The 20636-nt window shown below is 31.2% G+C and overlaps 2 protein-coding genes across 2 annotated transcripts; one reads left to right on the forward strand and one right to left on the reverse strand.

Annotated features, from left to right (window-relative positions):
* On the forward strand, nucleotides 1-9417 carry LOC125075966 (band 7 protein AAEL010189). The gene is made up of 7 exons (XM_047687855.1): nucleotides 1-84; nucleotides 448-557; nucleotides 3416-3488; nucleotides 3955-4037; nucleotides 6156-6415; nucleotides 8980-9160; nucleotides 9319-9417. Exons 1-7 carry the CDS (start codon nucleotides 63-65, stop codon nucleotides 9415-9417), a joined length of 828 nt encoding a protein of 275 aa, XP_047543811.1. The 5' UTR covers nucleotides 1-62.
* A 4467-nt stretch (nucleotides 9418-13884) lies between these two features.
* Nucleotides 13885-18970, reverse strand: LOC125076301. The gene is made up of 8 exons (XM_047688398.1): nucleotides 18932-18970; nucleotides 17664-17757; nucleotides 17384-17560; nucleotides 16323-16864; nucleotides 16119-16211; nucleotides 15101-15278; nucleotides 14510-14645; nucleotides 13885-14335 (listed from the first exon to the last, which is right to left on the reverse strand). The coding sequence occupies exons 1-8, from the start codon at nucleotides 18968-18970 to the stop codon at nucleotides 13885-13887; spliced, it is 1710 nt and encodes a 569-aa protein (XP_047544354.1).
* Nucleotides 18971-20636: the final 1666 nt, after the last annotated feature.

Here is a 20636-nt window from a genome sequence, read left to right on the forward strand (position 1 = left end):
TTCTTTCGTTACGAGCGGACGTACAATTCGCAACCCTGGCGCGATATTCCGACTCCACCACGATGGTTGTTGCCGAGCCGAGTCGTACGTATATAAGTTTACTGAAGTACAAATATAAGTTTGTAATAAATTATTTGTTTACTTCAAATACAAATAAATTCTACATGGAAAACGTTCGATTCATATTTCATTTCCCATGTGAATTTTTAATGACACCTCAGCCTACACGTTACTTGGGTCAGTCGTCGATAAATAATCAGCCGTGTATTACGTATATAACTACATTGAAATTGTTTAACAATAAAAGTTTTATTTCCTCATGACTACTATACTTGAGATGTCCAGTCGGCAAAATTTATATCCGACTATAAGCGGTAGGGTATTAGGGCATTAAGATCGTTTAAATGCAGTTTTACAATGTTTATAAATATGTTTTCCATATTCTAGCGAATGATGATGCTGACTCCGAGTCAAAAACTTGCGGGAAAATCTTGGTGGTTTTGTCATGGATTCTGGTGATTGTTACGATGCCGTTTTCACTCTTCATTTGTTTCAAGGTAAGATTATACTTTCTTAATTGCTCTGCCAAGAATTGATTTTAAAAATTTATCTAATTTGTTTAGAATATTTTTTTTATTTAAAAAATGCATTGCGACTGAATGTTTGGCGAAAATGAGCTAATTTAAAGTTTCAAAGTGATTGTTATTTGCAACAGCGAATAATTTTTAAATATTTCACTGTGTCAAATAATTCGGTAAATTTACTTGAAATAAACCGATATTGATTTTACATCAAATGACTACTTATAAATATTCTCCAATTGTCATTTGAGCGGGAGTCTGTATTCTAAGTGGCTGTAAGTTTTACGAAGCACGTAATAATTTAAAATACTGTTGTAGTTTTTGTTTTTATTGTCTTTTTTAAAAAAACTTTAAAAATATGTTTTCTCGCTAAAAAGATTTAAATTCATGAAAATTCAAAATACGATTAAATAATAAAAAATCTTTCGAAAGCAAGAGAGGTCTAGCGCGGTTCATTCATACCACTACGTGTAGTTACCGCAAAATTTATATTTTCTCTCGCTTTACATGTAAATGGGTCAATAAATGAGTTAAATATGACGAGTATAGGTACCTGAAGTACCCGACTCTTGACACAGTTCCGAGGTGAGGTTTCGACGTTTGAATTCAGAAGTAACGTCACCTAAATGAACATGACAATAAAATGAAATATTATTGTATTATTAAATTTTAGAAAAGCCAGTTTATTGGCTGCTTATGATGCTAAATTTGATATAAAACATTCTACGTATATAGTGCCTCTTATAACTTCATAAATTTTCAAGAATCAGCTATAAATAGTGTTTCAAGTGTAATCACGAAGAGGGGTTTTTCGGTCAATATCTAAGTTTAAAAAAAAACCAGAATGGGTTATTAGGTAAAACATAGCCTTCAGCTTATAAAATTATTATTATATAATACTAGTTATCGCTCGCGGCTTCGCTTGCGTTTTAAAGGGTCGGTCGTCAGGTATTAAACGTAAAAAGTAGTCTACATAATATCCTTGGAGTTCAAGCTACCTTCATACCTAATTTTATAAAATCAGTTTGGCCGTGGAAGAGCAACAGACAGACAGACAGCCAGAGTTACTTTCGCGTTTATAATATTAATATAGAAGATCAATTGAATAACATTATATTTATCGTGTATTTTATAATATAGCTATAAATTTAAATATTTGTGGTAAAGTAAAAATAGTAAAAAAAACAAACTTGATCGTTATTTATTTTACTATTACTTTTATTTTTGTAGCTTAAAAGTAATATTCTATCTTATAATATATTGTTAGCAAAGACGCTGAACGTTCCTTTATTATCAAAGGAGCGTGTATATTAAGCCTTAAGGAGATATAAAGGCGCTCGAGGAAGAATAAATTAGCTTTTACATAACGTTAAAATTGTCTTTGTTTATTTATTTTATATTTTTAAGATGCAAACTAAACAAATTATTACAGATAGTAATCACGGAATATATACTAGATTGATAATTCCTAAGTTTGTTTAACGTTATTAAATACATTAAAAACGTTCAAACCTGTCTCAATTTTCGTGGAAAAATATTATCTAAAATAAAGTCTAGTTGCACTTGTATATAGAACTTGAAAATATACACGAAATAAGTCGAGTTTTTAGATCAATTTATTTAATTGTAAATTGACGCTTATCCGCCTTCGAAATTACCGACTTGACGAAAGTCTCAGCGATCTTAAAAGGTCTTAAAAGTTCTTAAAAGAAAACAGCATGACAACTATAATTTTTTACATAATTTCAGAGATATCGTAAAATATTTCAAGTATTAACGATATAAAAGTTTCGGATAAACACTGAGTGTTCATGATTGATTTGATTTTGTAAAAACATTAATAAATACAGGCAAAGTTAGGACGGATCCCTAGTATAGTGAACAGGCACACATACTTGGGCTACAACGTATCCGCAAATACTTCAAAATAATGCCTGTGATAAAATATAACGCGACCTAAGCATTTTTATTTTTTCATATTCGCTGATAAGCAAGCGTCTTCTTTTAAAAATGGACAAGTGACTTTTCTTTCACACAGCGCTACAAAAGCATTAACGTCAGTACCTCGCAAATAATTACGGTAATATTACAAAGAGGTGAATTATATTTGAATGCTTTTATGGATTACAAATCAACTGAACCTATTTAGATAAAACTTTTAGGTAAAGAGAGATAGATGTAATCGGCAATTAAGGCGATAGATGACATTGTATTTGAGGCCCATTTGATATATTAACCAAGTATATCTGTATTCAGTTAGAGATATATAAATTGAGACGTAATTATAGGTAGTGTTGGTATGAAATTATGCTTAAAGCAAGCAATAAGCATTATATAGTTTGCGATTAGTTGTATCAGGTCTGTAGGTTGTTAGCTGGCGAGGCATAAAGGAGATCTGGAGTTTTGGCGCATTTTATTTTCTTGTGTCTCTCTATCTGGGGATTAAATGTTAATTGTAATCTAGTGAAATGGGTAGATAAACCGGGCAGATGTTTGTTCTTCAGTTTGTAAAATCCATAGCAATCAAAGAGGAAAAAAAAGATTATAAATATAGATTATAAGAAAGTATCCTTTTTTAGATTTTTTATCTGTGTACAATATCTAAAGAATACACCTTATATTATCTATATATCTCGATAGAGTGTCGCAGTACAATCGGCCAAACTTTGTCTTGGTGTGCGTGATAACTTTACTTGATACTCGCCAGACGTCATACTAATTCACTAGTGTGTGTGTACTTGGTGGCCAACTGTTGGTCACTATTTTTTTCGACTCGTTGTCAGCTTTGATAGTTTATCAAGACAGATAAATAATCAAAGGCACACATTTTTTAGGTCGTGCAAGAATACGAAAGAGCCGTAATCTTTCGCCTAGGAAGATTACTTTCCGGGGGGGCTAAAGGACCTGGTATGTATATTTATATTTAATAAAACAATTTTCATGATATGTTTAAGTAGTTGTGATTATTGCTTACTAAATATCGTAGTGACATACATTACATTACAAAAAATAAATCTATGAAATGGTAGAATTATGTATTCTGTATTCAAATTTATAATTGATAATAAAGATCAGAAAAAACCGAATAAAAAAAAATTAAATGAATAATTTAAAGTAAATCATCTTTTGGCTCTATAATGGAGATCGTAGCAATCGAAAAAGATAATTTATCGTTACAATCCATTTAGTTAGACACTTTTATCCCATTACTATTTGGAATACCCATTTACCGTAATGGTTGGATAACAAACAAGAACCTCTAAGCTCTAGATAAGACTCATTTCAAATCATTATTCTCTTGAAAACAAAGATAGAAAATCTTAAAAAAAAAAACAAAAGTTCATTAAATAACTCATGACTTTTTATTTCTTAGGTATTTTCTTCATACTACCTTGTATTGATTCGTACGCGCGTGTTGATCTCCGAACTCGTACTTACGACGTACCACCACAAGAGGTAAGTTAAACTCATATTATAATCGTAATGCAACATCACATTTTTATATAATTTTTTCAAGTTCACTATCTTCGACTTACACTAAATTGTATGGATGGTTTTTAGTTAAAATCGATGGTCTCCAAGTCAGCTCTGATCTGGTTTTTTGAATTGATTTCAATTAGTTTGTAAATAGGTAGCTCGGAAAAAAAAATTACATATACATAATAGCATGCTTTAACAAACGCGTCGTACGGGTAAACGGCGATATTTTATTGTCTTTAAATAATAAGCCGAACATAGGAAAAAAGTTTTCAAATAAAAAATTCAATTCTTGCCAATTGTGAACTGTATTATCATTTTATTCTGGGATTATTTCAACTTATATGTGTTTAGTTTTATAGTGAACGATGCTGCGGTATAAAATATTCATTAATTCTTCGTGCCGTACACTTACTTGCTACAGTGCGTAAATGTCTATTTTAATTGAGAATTAGATTTAAATTATTAAAATCACCTCAATACTTAAAATCTATCTGAAATTATTTTAAAATATTAAATTTTTGAAAAAAAAAAACATTCAAAAATATAAATAGTTATTTCTCAATTTTAAACGCTTATGGCCAATAAATAAAACAATTTTTGTAAATATGTACCTACTTAACAGTATAATTGTATATTATGATATAACAGAACGCTTCTTAAAAACCTTTTTTTAATATTTATACGAAGTATTTTAATTACTATAAAATTGTAAAATTTAACCATAATGTAATTTAATACGATATTTTTAACATCCCTTTTGAGACTTGTGGTCTAATTTCATTAATTTCAACATTTTATCGTACCTGTGGAAGGTTACGAAAGGTAGAATGAGACTTATTAGTTTTGCCCCTAGAGAGCTGACATGTTTATAATTTTAACCTCTCCTTTGAGATGAACAGAAAAGTATGAACACATGACGCTGATCACAATCAAACAAAAAATATTCTTTATCAAAATTGATAATTCATAAGAATCCTTATGTTAAAGTATCAAATAAATTGTTAATCAAGTCACGATTAAAAAATTAGATTCTTCCGAGAACTATCGGGACACTCTGTTGTCACTCTTTTCCACCAATTTAAATTTAACTAAAGCTCGATTTCCTTTTCAGTATCTACGTGTAGTCGCTTTCCGTTTAATTAACCTTATATATTTACCATTAAAAAAAGCTTGAGTTCACTTCAGTACAGTTTATTTGCAGATCAAATTCTACAAGTTTTGCATAATCTTATAAATTTCCTTTTATAGAGTATTTAAGTATATACTGAATACAGTTCGTATTTAAGTCAATTTAATAAAACAGTTTTCTTTGTGTTAGGGCTTTGTGCAAGCCCGTCTGGGTAGGTATCGCCCACTTATCAGATACTCTACCGCTAAACAGCAGTACTCAGTATTGTTGTGTTCCGGTTTGAAGGGTGAGTGAGCCAGTGTAACTACAGGCACAAGGGACGTTACATCTTAGTTCATTGGTGATGTATGGAATGGTTAATATTTCTTACTACGCCATTGCCAATGAGCGGTGGTGATCACTTACCATCAGGTGGCTTATTTGCTCGTCCGCCTACCGATATTATAAAATAATAATAATAGTAAAACAGTTTTGAAACTAATAAATTTTATTATTGATGTATAAAGTAACCTACAGTTTGAAACAATATGACCTTAATAATATACCTTCACAAACTACGACACGCATGGATTCGATATTTTGACCTGTCCATGGACAATCCAATCGATCAGAAATAATCGTAGCCGATTCGTTGGTGTATTAATCAAATTATAATAACGGTTTCGCTTTAAGAAGTACGAGTTAGTTAGATATTTATAGTTTTCGTTGACAGCTGAACCGAATCGACAAGAATTTTTAAATTATTCGGTCAAAAAGCTCCTTAAACCCAATCCCTAATCTAAGCCTTTCAGAGATCTACAAACATACCCAAAAAAGTTCATTAAAATGCAGCTAAATAGGAGGAGATTCAGTGACTTATGCATATATACAACGATTATAGCACCAAGTTCTTTTATGAGTTGAAAACAGCTTTTAAATTTACTGAAATTGCTCTGTAAGGTAATTTTTTTTTTCGTTATCTTTAGGTTCTCACTAAAGACTCTGTAACGGTGTCTGTGGATGCCGTCGTCTACTACCGCGTTCATAACGCCACTATTTCCATTGCCAACGTCGAAAACGCTCATCATTCCACGAGGCTGTTGGCTCAGACGACTCTCCGAAACACGATGGGCACACGACCACTTCACGAAATCCTGAGCGAACGAGAAACTATTTCAGGAAACATGCAAATCTCTCTCGACGAAGCGACCGAAGCTTGGGGTATTAAGGTGGAGCGAGTTGAAATGTAAGTAAATAACATAATATTCGCGTTGCTGTAAGTTGGCAAAGTTTGCTTTGTAAGTTTGGTGCCAAACTAGGGCGGGCGGACAAGCAATGATGTTTAAATATAGCCGTGTATTGTAATTTCAAACAAGCGCTGGGGTAACTCGTTATTGAATTTAATGCCTAAGAACATTTTGGTTTATTTAATTGAAATTAACTGCACCTCATATAATTTAATTGCTCTATCACTTATTACAACTCCAGTAATAGGTTTAAAATCAATATAAGTAATAGACAATGCTACTTTATATGTATATGTAAGTGTGTATATGTCTTTGATACGCTTTGTTACCCAAACGGTTTCATGAATTATTCTAACGTATGAAATGTATAATTATCGATGATATATATATTATATAAAGTGTCCATCGGCTTCATGACTTAATCACTTTGATGTACAGATAATTATTAGGTTCTATACAAAAAGAAATAGTGAGTTATCGACTTAAAATATGATATGTAGGCCACGGTACGTACGCTCGAATTAGATCCTTATTATCAAAATGATAAGCCGTATATTTGATTAATGGCGTTTATGGTGTCCAATAATTCCTAGTTTTAAAATAAGTGTTCGGCCACACGTCATTACAGAATCAATAATGCTGACGTTTCCATCGTGTTTTATTCGCAGTAAAAACGGAACACTCGAACTATATGATTTTTAACATTGTTTTGAAATTAAGTACCTACACCATTTCATAAAAAAAAAAAATTTTGAACTGAAATATTTCAGTGGACAGAACATATTATCGAGGGTTCAAATAAATACAATCTTGCGGTTAAAGTATTTAATACTGCACTAATACTTAATATTATGATGAGGTTTTGAAATTTTATATAATTTTAAGTAAAAGCGAAAATTGCTACTGATTTATTTTTAACGACAACATTAACGTTTAAATATTCTAAGCTTAAGACTACTGCACCAGAACACTTTTATCTTATATTAAATTTGTTTAGCGAACACACGTTTTTAATTGAGACTATGCTGTACTATAAGTGTTTGACTGCCTCTTTAGTCTAGAGGCTGGTTTTAATCGTGAGTCAGGCTAATTTAAGTTATGCAGTTTTCTCTTAGAAAATTCTTAGTACCAACCCGAACTCGACCCGGATATTTTCAGTAGTGCCTCATCAGACTATGAAAATATTTTCTATTGTCGTCAACTTGGACACTAAGAAGTACTTCGCAGATGAAGATTTGGTTATGAGGCCGTTATTATTAATATTACCGAAGGATGTCCATCGTGTTTTACTTATTCAACTGATTGATGATACATCTGCGAATTAAATAAATATATTTTTAAGCTATATTTAGTTGCCTTGACGTCATTTTTATTCCGTTATAAGTAAAGAACTATTCACTTACGAAGGCACGTTCCATATTTAAATTATTATTAACGTGCATTAGTATGAGTAAGTGACGCTTGTGCATACAAGTCTTAGTGACTTTGTCTTAGTGTGTGTGAGATTACTAAGAGTACAGACAGCTAGAAAATACAAACTAAATTATATCTGTTAAGCTTATTTTAATTAAAAATAATTAATTGAACCTAGAGGGTCAGGCTTTTGAAGATCTACAAGGCGAATCAAATACCATAATTATATGATGTGAACTACCGATAATTCAATGAAGCATTATATAATTCATATTATATTACATTAACATCGCTAACTGACAACCTAAACGTAATGTAAGCTACAAGTATTGGAACATATAGTAACTCATATTAGTAGTCCAGGTTAAATTTACTCGTGATTATGGTGATGGTTTCAACAAAAACCATAACCATAATCACGAGTAGAACGCGTGCATCTTAACCGATGATTTTGGATTCAAACCCAGGCAGGCACCACTGAATTTTCATGTGCTTAATTCGTGTTTATAATTCATCTCGTGCTCGGCGGTGAAGGAAAACATTACAATAATTTAAAAAAGGTTTTATAAAATTATTTTCAATTATAATTTTTTAAATTAAAATCTCGTTGACCTGTTTGTAGCTCAGTGCATATAAAAAGCAAAATAACAGGTCAATCCGTCTGGATCTTACAACACGAATACAGTAACTCCGAAGGCGAACTTCGTAACGTAAAAGGCATATTATTCCATTGTGTCTTTTGTAATCCGGAAGGAAGGGATGACGTGAACGATTTTCGCATATAAATTTAAAAGGAATTTCAAAAGATGTTCACCGTTTGTTGCTTGTAATGAAATGTATTTTTGTATGAATGAAAATATATAAAATTAATCATGGTTTTATGCATCATTTTAAACGTAAATGTAAATAAACAGACTGTAAAAGTCTTACTGCGGGGTCTAGTTGGAGCTTTTTCCGCCACTCTTGTCTAGTACGGGTTAAAAGGTACACATGTGGCAGAATATCCTTCTATAAATGCAATTTTCCTTCACCGTTGAGAGCAAAGATTAACACAAGGACAGAACAAATGATCAGAAGTTCGGCCTAAAATGTTGGCTAGAAATTTATAAATAAGTGATTATATTAATAAAATTATTTAATGTCATAACAGCAAAGACGTCCGTTTGCCCGTTCAACTGCAACGTGCGATGGCGGCTGAGGCTGAGGCAGCGCGAGAGGCTCGTGCTAAAGTAATTGCGGCGGAGGGTGAGCAAAAGGCATCGAGGGCACTTCGCGAGGCTTCTGAGGTTATCGGGGATAGTCCAGCGGCTCTACAACTACGCTACCTACAGGTATCATTTTATCTTCTAGCTATAAACTTTATAAATCATTTTTGCGCTATACGCCTTTATACTTTATACAAAAACAACAAATTTGTATGACGAACTGGGGTTGAATAAACTAGATTTTTATGTAATAATACAAAATTAAAATATACTTGTTTTTACAGACCCTGAATACAATATCCGCTGAAAAGAATTCGACTATCGTCTTCCCGCTGCCCATAGACCTTTTGACATATTTCCTAAAAGCAAAAGAAGAATCTTAAATCACCTACATCGCTGGAGAAAATGAATATATTAAAAAAATATTCACTGTAATCTAAATCTAAACCGAAATTAGTAAAACTGATACAAAATTTATAATTACTTGCTGTTTAGTTTAGTTTTAGTATAGAATTACTTATATTAATAGTGTTTTAAATTTAAATATAAATTTTAATCCATTTCGCACTGAAACACACGTTCCGATACATCTAATAATCTTGTAAACAAAATATATTACAATGTTTGTACCACACTAATAACATAACACTCCCACACTCTGTTTAATTTATTTGAAAACTGTATCTATGAAACAATTAAATTCTATTTTTAAACTATAAAATCAAAAATTAATAACTAGAAAATTCTATCAAGATTAAAATATAAATATTTAAAAATGTAAAATTTAAAATACCCTATTTTACGTAGCATTACACATAACATAATTATATTAAATAATGCTTAATTAATGCTAATTATTATTAATTCATCACAAATAAAATCAAATTTAATAAAAATTACTTCAACAATACTTCTAAATTTTAAATATAAGTATTGTATTTTCTATATACATTATCATAATATATAATTTAAAATGTTATACTATTGAGGACTGAAAATTTTTATTGAACTTACGAGATGAGGATTTGCTTCGAGGAATTGATCGAAATATATATAATTGATACAATGAATTAAATATTATTTATACATAGACAAATAGATGCGTGTTAGAGATACTTAATAAATAATATTATACTGTTTTTATTATATATTTTATCAAGATGCAGCATACAGTTTTGTATTATTTTTTATCTATTTGTACTAAAAAAAACTATAAACTGGAATTTAATATTTTAAGAGGCGGATTTCAAAGGTTTAATTCGTAAACATACGTTATTTGGCTATCATTAAGACGAGACTTCACGTGAACTGATTTAGTGTTAATAATTCTTTGTAAAATATAACATCATGAGGAAAATTGGATGCACGTATAACAAAATATGTACATTTCTCTCTCTCTCTCTCGCGAGAATACTCGTAGATCTTCTACGCCTTTGTCCAGGGGTGGATTATTCACTGGCTTCAAGTTTTCTCATTTTTTAAATAACTATTCGCACGAACTGATACACGGACAGACACCCTATAAGATCAGTATCTTATAAAGGTTATTTTTTCTCTTAGAGGTACGGAACCCAAATATTTTATAAATAATTTGACTAAAAAAATGGGTTGAAATTAATCTAACATTTATTCCTCCGACAGTATTCTTGTCTACAATAGAGGCGATTTTACCCTCAATATAGTCCCAGGGGGTAAGGTCATAAAATCTGATAGTAAAGCTGTCGTAAAATTAATAAAGAAATACAATACAAATACATGATTTCCGCCTTTTTAACTAAATCAATAAACATAAATAGTTAAGTTGATCTTTGATATATAATAATGTTCGCGTAGAATTCAACTTTAATGTTAAATAAATGTTTAATAAAATAAAATACGCAATGATTACGTTTTGTTCTTTATTTTAAAAGAAAAATCCTTATTACGTTTGTTATTGTTAATAAATATACTACGAAGTTTAAATGTTATTAATTGTTGCATATTTTCTCGCTACGGGTAAGGACATTTGACTCTATGTACTTTATCGTATATAAGAATATACGCTGACTCTTTAGTCATCCCATAGTAATACGATCATTGATCTATCAGAGATATTATCTTTATCGAAAATTTGAAAGCCATCCCACAACTCACGAATTGTAAAGGTCAGCTTATTCAAAGGTTACGTTATCAAATCCTAACTTTAATACACCAAGGTCCATCTTCCGCAATACCGATCAAAGCCAGATTTCCTAATCAGTTAATCTGTTAATACTTAACGCTTTTTGAGCCGAGATGGCCCAATGGTTAGAACACGTGCATCTTAACGGATGATTTCGAATTCAAGCACCACCCAGGTAAGCACCACTGAATTTTAATGTGCTTAATTCGTGTTTATAATTCATTTCGTGCTCGGCGTTGAGGAAACCGGCATGTGTCTAATTTCTGCCATGTGTATTCCACCAAAACGCATTGAAGCAGCGTGGTGGAATTTGCTCCAAACCTCCACAAAAGCAGAGGAGGCCTTAGCCCAGAAGTGGAAAATTTACAGGCTGTTAATGTGATTAGTTTTATCTGTGTTTAATAAACTTAAAAGTTACTTTTTTAATATCTTTAACATAACTTTTAAATTAAAGTATTCACTTACACTTTAGATAATTCCAATTGAATGGACTTGCTATAAAATATAAGTAACACAACCCAATGGTGGGTTTAGGTACCACCCCCTAATCAATCATTCCACCAGCAAAATCAATATCAGTAGTAATATAGCCATATTCCGGAATTAAGAATGACTAAGGTCGCTCAGATAAATCTATACTAGTATTATAAACCCTGTATGTTGTCTATTCACGCTTAATCCTCTGAACCGATTTAGATGAAATTTGGTATGAAGGTAGATTTATATCCCCTGGAAGGATATAGTTTAGTTTCTAATTCACCGCTCAAGGAGGTAAAATTGTGTGGTTGACGGTTTTTCTAAAGGCAAATTATTATAAATTAATAGCGGATAAAGCAGATTCAGCTAGTATCTTAAATTCGTTAGTGCATTAGAAGATCTAGGAATGATTTATACTGCTTGCAATACTAGTGTCTTTAGGTAACGGTGACTGCTTATTATCGGGTGGCTAATCTTGTTCCTCGTGTGAATTCTTATAAAAAAAAGAGAAAACAAACACAGTAATTACTATGTATCAATTAAAACATTTACTTAAAAATATATAAAACCAATATATTTGTTTTTTAAGTACAAAAAGTATGTTATCATTTTTTTTTTTAATTATAATTGTGTTTTTTAATTGTTACTTGTAAAGTGTTAAAGTTTTTAAGTTTAATAAATACATATCGATGTTAGTAATCGTTTCGACAGTCTTTGCGTCTGCCAGCTCCCGATAGAAAGCTACATGAAATTTAAATGAGATTTACTATTGGAATGAAAATAATTACGAAATGGTACATCAATATACCCAGGCAAGCACAACTCAAATTTCATGTGCTTCATTTGTGTTTATAATTCATCTCGTGCTCGGCTTTGTAGAAAAACATCGTGAGGAAACCTGCATGTGTCTAATTTCAACGAAATTCTGCCACATGTGTATTCCACCAACCCGCATTGGTGCAGCGTGGTGGAATATGCTCCAAACCTTGTCCTCAAAGGGAGAGGAGGCCTTAGCCCAGCAGTGGGAAATTTACAGGCCTATATACATAATGTATGTGTGTAAAAATGTAAATAATCAATATAATTCACGCTTATCATAAAGCAACATTACAAGCTATAATTTTATCAAGTAAACATTGTTTTTTAAGAAAAATTGACCTTTGATACATATATTTACGTGAATTTAACGGTATATATATACATTTAAAATGTCGGGCTGTTTTCACAAGGGTCGCTTTGACTACAAGACAATCAATTGTAAATGAATTTTAAAAAGTCAAATGTGGTGTGGTTTTTGTCGCTTACAATTAAACCTCGGAAGCTAAAAACACTTTACACGAACCTTGAACAGCGAGAGTGGTGGCAAGACAAGGCATCATTAGCTTCCCTTCAAAGGGCACGTGCCCTTATATTTAAAAAAAATGAGTTTTTGAACAACTCCTGACGACTTCTATTCACGTGCAAATATTTGAATTCACATTGACTGCAACTGTTAATAAATTGGAGATATATTATGAGGCTGTGACGCCGTGGTTAATTCCATGTCAACACATTTTTGGTAAGAAGTATGTTCTCAATGGTACTAGCCATTTCGAAAGGAAATATTACGCGGCAAATGTGTGCATCAGCACAAGTGCACTTATTCCCTAACTCTTATAATCCGACTTGTGCATTATTTGATATTTGATTATTTATTAGTCTGAAATCATCTAGTTTTTGGATTGATGAAAAAAATATTTATATATTAATAGGAAACATGTATCAAAATAGCGTATCACCATAATTCAGTTGTCAACATTTCTCGAAGTTAGTCCTTACATAAACGCAACGCTGTAGATGTAAAATGAAACTCGAACCTCACTACCGAACATGAGTGAGTCATATAACTTTTCGACTTAGACAAATTTGAGGACCTTTGAGTAAATGGAAGAAGGAACATTAGATATTTTACTCTGCTTGCATTGAGTGTGAACATGAACGTTATTAATCCTCTTCTATCAAGAGTTTTGTCATAATTTTTTATGTTATTTTAAAGAAATGAAAAACATTTGAAACTAATTAGCATATTTATTATTTATACTTAAAATAAAACAATTATATTCTTATTTTATTTTATCCATATGAAAATATCAGTCAATATTCCCTCAACTAATTAAAAATTAAAAAAGAAAAAATATCTCTCAACTGAATAAGCACTAACGAAATTCTGATGTTAAACATTTTTTGAGAAATCACAAGATGTCGATACTTCGGAGACCACAGCGAAGTCAGAGTCTATGATTTCTTTACTTTTCAAAAACATTCCAACATTAAGCTTAAGACATATATTTTCACATCGAAACTGAATGTAAATTTTAGATTGGTTAACAATTCTTAGCGAAAAATAATCGTTGATCTTTACAACCTTTATTCGTATTTGAAAGGGCTTATACGCCTGCTGCATTTTAGCCGCTTTCTCCTTGCGATAATTCTCTAATTCAATATCGATCATTTCATCGTTTCCTTTTTTATTTCTGAGATATGAGTATGGTTTTTTTTCAACAAAAGTATCACAAAAGACTGGAAATAAAACTGGCGGTTCGTTCAACGTGTGCCACATCCAATGACTTGGTGGGCCAATATTTTTATCGATCACGAATCCTTCCGTTTGATTGTATTTTAACCTGTGCATAAAATAAATGATTAAAATATTATTATTTTATTTTCATTTTATATAAAGTTTTAAAAGACCTCTTGTTTCATTGTCCGTATTATTCTAATTTAGGCTATATTCAAAATTCTATGTTTTTTTTTAAATAACTTGATGAAGAAGATAATTTTATAAATAAATATTTTACCTTACTTTGCCCCTATTATCGTATACGACTCCATTCCCAAGGTAGTCAAAAGACGCTATAACATTGAGAGATTTTTTATTTTGTAAGTTTTCTTCGTGTGAACTGTATATGATACATCGTTTGCCTAAATTCAATTCTAGAATAATAAAAAAAAACCTAATTATATATTTGTACATAAATTTTATGTGTACTTTTACTGTTACCGTACTTCATAAATATAATAATTTCGTTTCTCTAATTCATTTGATTTGGCCTTATTGGTGTGTTGTGTTCAGTCCCACTTGTGACAAATATTTTGAAATAAGACATTAACTTGAGACGCGAAGTTTTTTTGGCTTTAAACGCATCGTTACAACTATTATATGCGTTCATATTAAATGAAGGATTTGTGTCATACTGATTTTACAGAATCCTCTACAAATATAATATATGTGTATTTAATAAGAATGTATACATATACATGTGACAAGCTATTGATATATATATCGCTTGCGAAAGACAGAGGATCTAAATAAGTTGTCCGTCTTAAAGCTGACTGGCACCATGCTGGCGAAATTCTTTAAATGAATAAATGGTGAATATAAAACTAACCTGACGTGCTATAATAATCTAATGCCGTGTTGCCATTTTTATAAAACCATTTCCCGCATCCGTCTTCATGTATCTCAGCTAGTTTCTCACTTGATTCGTAGCATAACATTTTCTCGTTCGTATGGTTTTTAAACCAATCAAATTTTGAATATGAAGGCACCATGTTATAAACGTTTGTCTATAACATAAAGTACCTAAGTACAAAGTGCGCCTACATAAAGCACGTACTATTTCACCTACCAAGTTTTTCTCATGATTCAAAGTCTCATTTATTCATACAATTCATTTCTACTCAAGTATGAAATTACTAATTAGTTTTAAATTAACCAACAGTAGTCCAATCGTTAAAATCATAAAAATATTTTTATTAATTAATTATATAAAATGGTGTTTAACAAAACATTAATAACAGTTTAAGAATATGTAAGTAGGTATGTAGGTAGGTATTATATAATTATATACCATAAAGGCGCAATCACGATTGCACTTACTTTTCCCTACGGTTGAGGGTTGGTTTGTTTTATTTATTTAATTATTATCAGTGACGAACTAAGCCCGTCAGCGGCCCGGGGCGGAAAAGCGGAGTTAAGCTTTAAAAAAATGTAGTTTTACAAGCTTTTTATTGAGTTTCAATTTGTGTGTATAAATAAGTGTTTATGTTTATTTATTATATTATTTATTTAGGATATATATTTATTTATGTTTATGCGTTAAAAGTCTAGATGGCTGTAGAGTGTGTTTGATTTTGATGAAATAATGTAGGAAAATTTTTAGTCTTGTTTAGGATTTGATCAGGGGAACGCAGATGCATTTGGGACCCCCCAAGACTGAAGTCCCGGGGTGAGGCGCCCCTTTCAGTCTCCTGTTTGTCCGCCACTAATTATTATTTTATTCATAATTGCATTTTAACCTTTTAAGAGTTATAAAAAGATTAAGTAAAGTACCCAGAGTTACTTATTGGTCAAGCAATCATACGAAGAACGACAGGTGTTCATAAAATAGGTGTTAATATACCTACCCTTCTTAATACCTTAATTGATGGCAATTGAGTCCAACCCTTGTCTATAAATTCACGATTCGATAGCTGATAACGGATGATACCTGATTTATTCTGTACAAAATAAATTATGTGAAATATGGTTTAAAAAAAAAATAGATTCGGTTTTATTTTAAAATTATATACTGTTAATATTGTAAATGTTATAAATGTATGATTACTCACCTTTATTGATTTTCCTTTTGTTTTAGTATCTTTGGTTTTTAAAGCATTTTCTGGAATATCGTTAGATGTTAACGATATATTAGTATCTATCGTCGGTAAATTGAAATCATGTTGGATTTGAAACAATAAAGGTATTTTTTTAATGACAGGTTCAGGTTTTTGTTTTTGAAATGGAACTATTGTTCTTCCTTTAACCATTTCAGTGACGTAACTTGATTTGTTGCTTTCACATTCTAAGATACTATCTGATTCTCTTGTTATACTAGAAGATATTTCATTATTTTTCTTTAAGGGGACAATCGTCGGAAATTCTATTTTTGGATATTCTTTAGTTTTTTCACACTGGATTTTTTTTCTCATTTTATGCTTTAAGTCCTTTCTCTGTTTTATCATCTTTAACATTAATTCGTTTTCTGAGTCTGGCAATAGTGTTTGGTTTTCTTTTCGTGTCTTAGATTTTTCTACCTTATTATGAGGATCAGTTTTTTCTCTATCACATGTTTGAGTAACTTGTTGAATGTTTTGTTTTAATTTTATTGATTCTTTTGGCGTAACGGTCATTTCATTTGATATTGTTAATAATTTTAATGAATTATTTACCATTTGTTTATCAGAAACATTCTGTTTTATATCCTCAATTTTCGTTTCCCTACTAGGTGAGGAAGCTTCACTTATTTTGCTTTTTTCAAGTGGAGTTTTTTTTAATAAATATTTACAAATACAATTTGTTGATTCTGATTCAGATAAATCGTCTATCAATTCAGGATTGGGTATAATTTCAGAACCAGTTTTCTTAATTAAATTTGAGGAATGAAAACTATTTTCTAATCTAAGATTATCAGAAAAATCGCATAAAAGCTCACAATTCAGTCGTCTCTGTTTTTTAGGACAATTTATATGCTTCAATAGATAATCTAATTGCATCTTTGACTCGGAATCTAAGTAAATATTGTGTTTACAAACAAATTGTCCTTGTATTATAGATAATATAACTTGTCGAACTTTGTAAAGCCATTCGTGAAAACTTTTCTCGCTTTCTAAACACCGTTTGGTCTCGTTACTTAAAAATGTTTGCATATAATATTCACATCTCTTACATTTATTCCTCGAGGATGATCGCTTGCAATAATCACATATACCTAAAGTTTCATTCTTATGTATAACTGTTATGTTATCTATAAGATCACGAATACGTTGTAATAGTGCTCTACATTTAAAACATTTGGTTTTATATTGACCTAAAATAAAAGTTTGGGTTTATTACAGTTTGAAATCATAACAACAATGTACTTTTGTTTTTGAATAATCACAATCATCAATAATTCACATCATCACACTCACAAATTTCTGAAACATATTCAAATCTTTTAAGTTCTCTATTCGTAGAATTACATAAAATTATACTTTCTTTTCGTTGATCGAAATTCTTTCTTAGCTGCAAAAACGATAAATAGGTCATTTATTTTATAAAAATATGCCAATACTTTATTGGCATATATTTATAAAATAAATGTTTTACATATGATCTATTAGATTATGATGTAAAGATCCAACGTAAGCTTTGAATTGAATTTAATTAATAGTTATTTGCTTAAGAGGTGGATATAGGTCGTTAACCTTGCTCAATTGGACGTTTGGGATAAATATGCCGCGCGGAAACCTCACCCAGTAACACAGGTCAAATTAGCTCGTATTGGCCTGCACCGATTGATTTGGTGACAGAGGGTTTGCGTCGCAAACAACGCGTAACAGTTATATAATTAAAAAAAATAGTCGACATTTTCATTCATTCATCATTATTATATTATTTAATTTTACAACCTCAATAAGAAATATTGTGGGGTAGCTTAAGCTAACAAATTTAGGGGTAGGTACTTCGTATATTTATATTATTATTTATATATTACTTTGACTATTTCTAATTGTATATATAATATGACATAAGTTAACATATATTTTTTGTTAAGGTTTTCGGTAACGGTTTAAAGGAATCAATGTAACTCATATGAAGCTATTTCACTTATATCCACATCTTAAGGAAGATCTTTCAACCTAATTAGTTAAAAGAACTGAGCATTACAGTGCGCACCTATTTTAACGTTATCTATAGTTAGTAAGTATCTATTCTGAAACTAGACTATAATTATTAGGTGCTTAAAATCGATGAAGACATTCTTAATAGTTAACAATAGATAACTGATGCATCGAGCCGAGATGGCCCAGTGGTTAGAACGCGTGCATCTTAACCGATGATTTCGGGTTCAAACCCAGGCAGGCACCACTGAAATTTCATGTGCTTAATTTGTGTTTATAATACATCTCGTGCTCGGCGGTGAAGGAAAACATCGTGAGGAAACCTGCATGTGTCTAATTTCAACGAAATTCTGCCACATGTGTATTCCGCCAACCCGCATTGGAGCAGCGTGGTGGAATATGCTCCAAACCTTCTCCTCAAAGGAAGAGGAGGCCTTTATCCCAGCAGTGGGACATTTACGGGCTGCTAATGCTAAAACTGATGCATCGATTGATTTGGTCTAAAATATTCAAATCAACCTGTATTTCTACAAAAACAGTTTCTTCTGTTTTTGAAGTGAATAACATAATCGAACCAATATTACTGCGTTCGATATAAATGCTTCGACCGACATAGTAAAAACAGAGGACTCGACTGCAGGCGTATGCTCAAAATTGACTCTTAAATTGTTACATTACAGGCGAATACTGCCAGTGAGGGACCGCCTAACAAAGAAAAAGAAAGATATACAAAAAACGATTTAAAAAATTATGTTAAATAATGTTATTCAAGTCATTTAAATTTAAACAACAATTATATTTGTAAGGCAACAGGCAGTCAAAATCACACGATGATACAATAAACTTAAATATAGCATAATTTAATTTTTCAGATACTTATGAGTTAATAGTCTAATGAAAAGATAAAATTTTACCAATAAATCGTTATTATGGACGTATATTAATAATCCCGATTTCTTTAGATTAACGACCTGCTTAAATTCCTCATCACACAATGGCGTACAGTTTTGGCAACATCGCAATGTTCTGAAAGTAAATAAATAAAATAATTATAATTACATTACTCATGTCTGAATCAGTTACCTTCACCGAAGCACAAGCCTAAACGTCACGTAAGTATTGAATCAAACCCATTTAATTCCCTTAACTTAAAAAAACTAACTTTGACTTTAGTGGGATATAGCGCTGTAGAGATGTCGGATGTAGAAATTATATTATTTTATTTAATATTTTAATATCTTTATCAATTTCATTATGATGAATAGACTCCTAATTTTATGTTCAAAGTCAAAAGTTACCAATGATTTAAATTATTCTCATGAAAAATAAAATATGTTTCCTACAAAAGTTTAATAAGTATGACAAATATTTTGTTCTCAGATGACAATGAATGACAAATCTGTTAAGTATGTGACACATTCATCACGGTGAGGAGCAGTGATGATTGGATTGAGATATTAGGTCCAAGAGCTCCATTTGCTTATAATAAAATAAAATATGTTTATTGTCTCGAACACGAATGCACCTATAATGCTCCGAGTTTCAGTAGTAAACGTGACCAAGATAAAAAAACAGATCTTAAACTAGAGATAGTACTTTGGATCATACTTAAAGTATACAGTTTCGCCCACAAATGCCACGCTAGCGAATATGCCAAAAAATCAAAGAATACATCTTTATTATTATTTTTGATGAGCAAAATCTATTGGGGCGCCTTGGCAGTAGAATTGACTGGTTTGCCGTCACGGCAAACGGCAAGACGCTCTGATGCCATCACGCTCCCTTCACACCGCCTCTCAAAACTCCCTTATATCTGTGTGTCCGCATATATACGCGTGCTATTTTTTATTAATTATAAATTCTTATATTCATTCGATTTTTTTATATGAGTCACAACTGTTCTGCGTCAAAGCTTGTGGATTAAAGCGGCCAAGTAGGTTAAATAAACATTCGGCGAAATAACGCACGTGGAAGGGTTTGCACGCGCTACACTTATTTAGCAAACGAATGCGTCATTTCGGCTTGATGACATATCACTCTGAATATAATTATTTTGCCCATCAAACTTACATATAAGTCGATACCGAATCGTAGTACTTTCAATTTTTTTACTGATTAAGAACCGAAATAAACTATCGACTGATAGAAAGCCTATACTATTATTTACGGGAGCTAAAAAAGGGAGTTAAGCTAAAGAATGGAGCTTTAATTCTGTTTGTGTATAAAATTAAAAGCAAATTATTTAATTTTGTACGCTAATAGATATTTTATAGGAGTTAT

This window comes from Vanessa atalanta, chromosome Z, assembly GCF_905147765.1.
Source record: "Vanessa atalanta chromosome Z, ilVanAtal1.2, whole genome shotgun sequence".
Taxonomy (NCBI): domain Eukaryota; kingdom Metazoa; phylum Arthropoda; class Insecta; order Lepidoptera; family Nymphalidae; genus Vanessa; species Vanessa atalanta.

What these genes read in the sequence shown, in the direction of transcription:
- LOC125075966 (XM_047687855.1), top strand. Translation starts at nt 63, where the DNA reads ATGGTTGTTGCCGAGCCGAGTC. An exon ending in GGTTGTTGCCGAGCCGAGTC is followed by an intron (nt 85 to 447) that starts GTACGTATATAA and finishes TCCATATTCTAG; the next exon opens with CGAATGATGATGCTGACTCC. An exon ending in TACAACTACGCTACCTACAG is followed by an intron (nt 9,161 to 9,318) that starts GTATCATTTTAT and finishes TTGTTTTTACAG; the next exon opens with ACCCTGAATACAATATCCGC.
- LOC125076301 (XM_047688398.1), bottom strand. Translation starts at nt 18,970, where the DNA reads ATGTCGGTCGAAGCATTTATATCGAACGCAGTAATATTG. An exon ending in TTATATGCAAACATTTTTAA is followed by an intron (nt 16,865 to 17,383) that starts GTAACGAGACCA and finishes TTACGCCAAAAG; the next exon opens with AATCAATAAAATTAAAACAA. An exon ending in CAATTAAGGTATTAAGAAGG is followed by an intron (nt 15,279 to 16,118) that starts GTAGGTATATTA and finishes TTTATGTTATAG; the next exon opens with ACAAACGTTTATAACATGGT.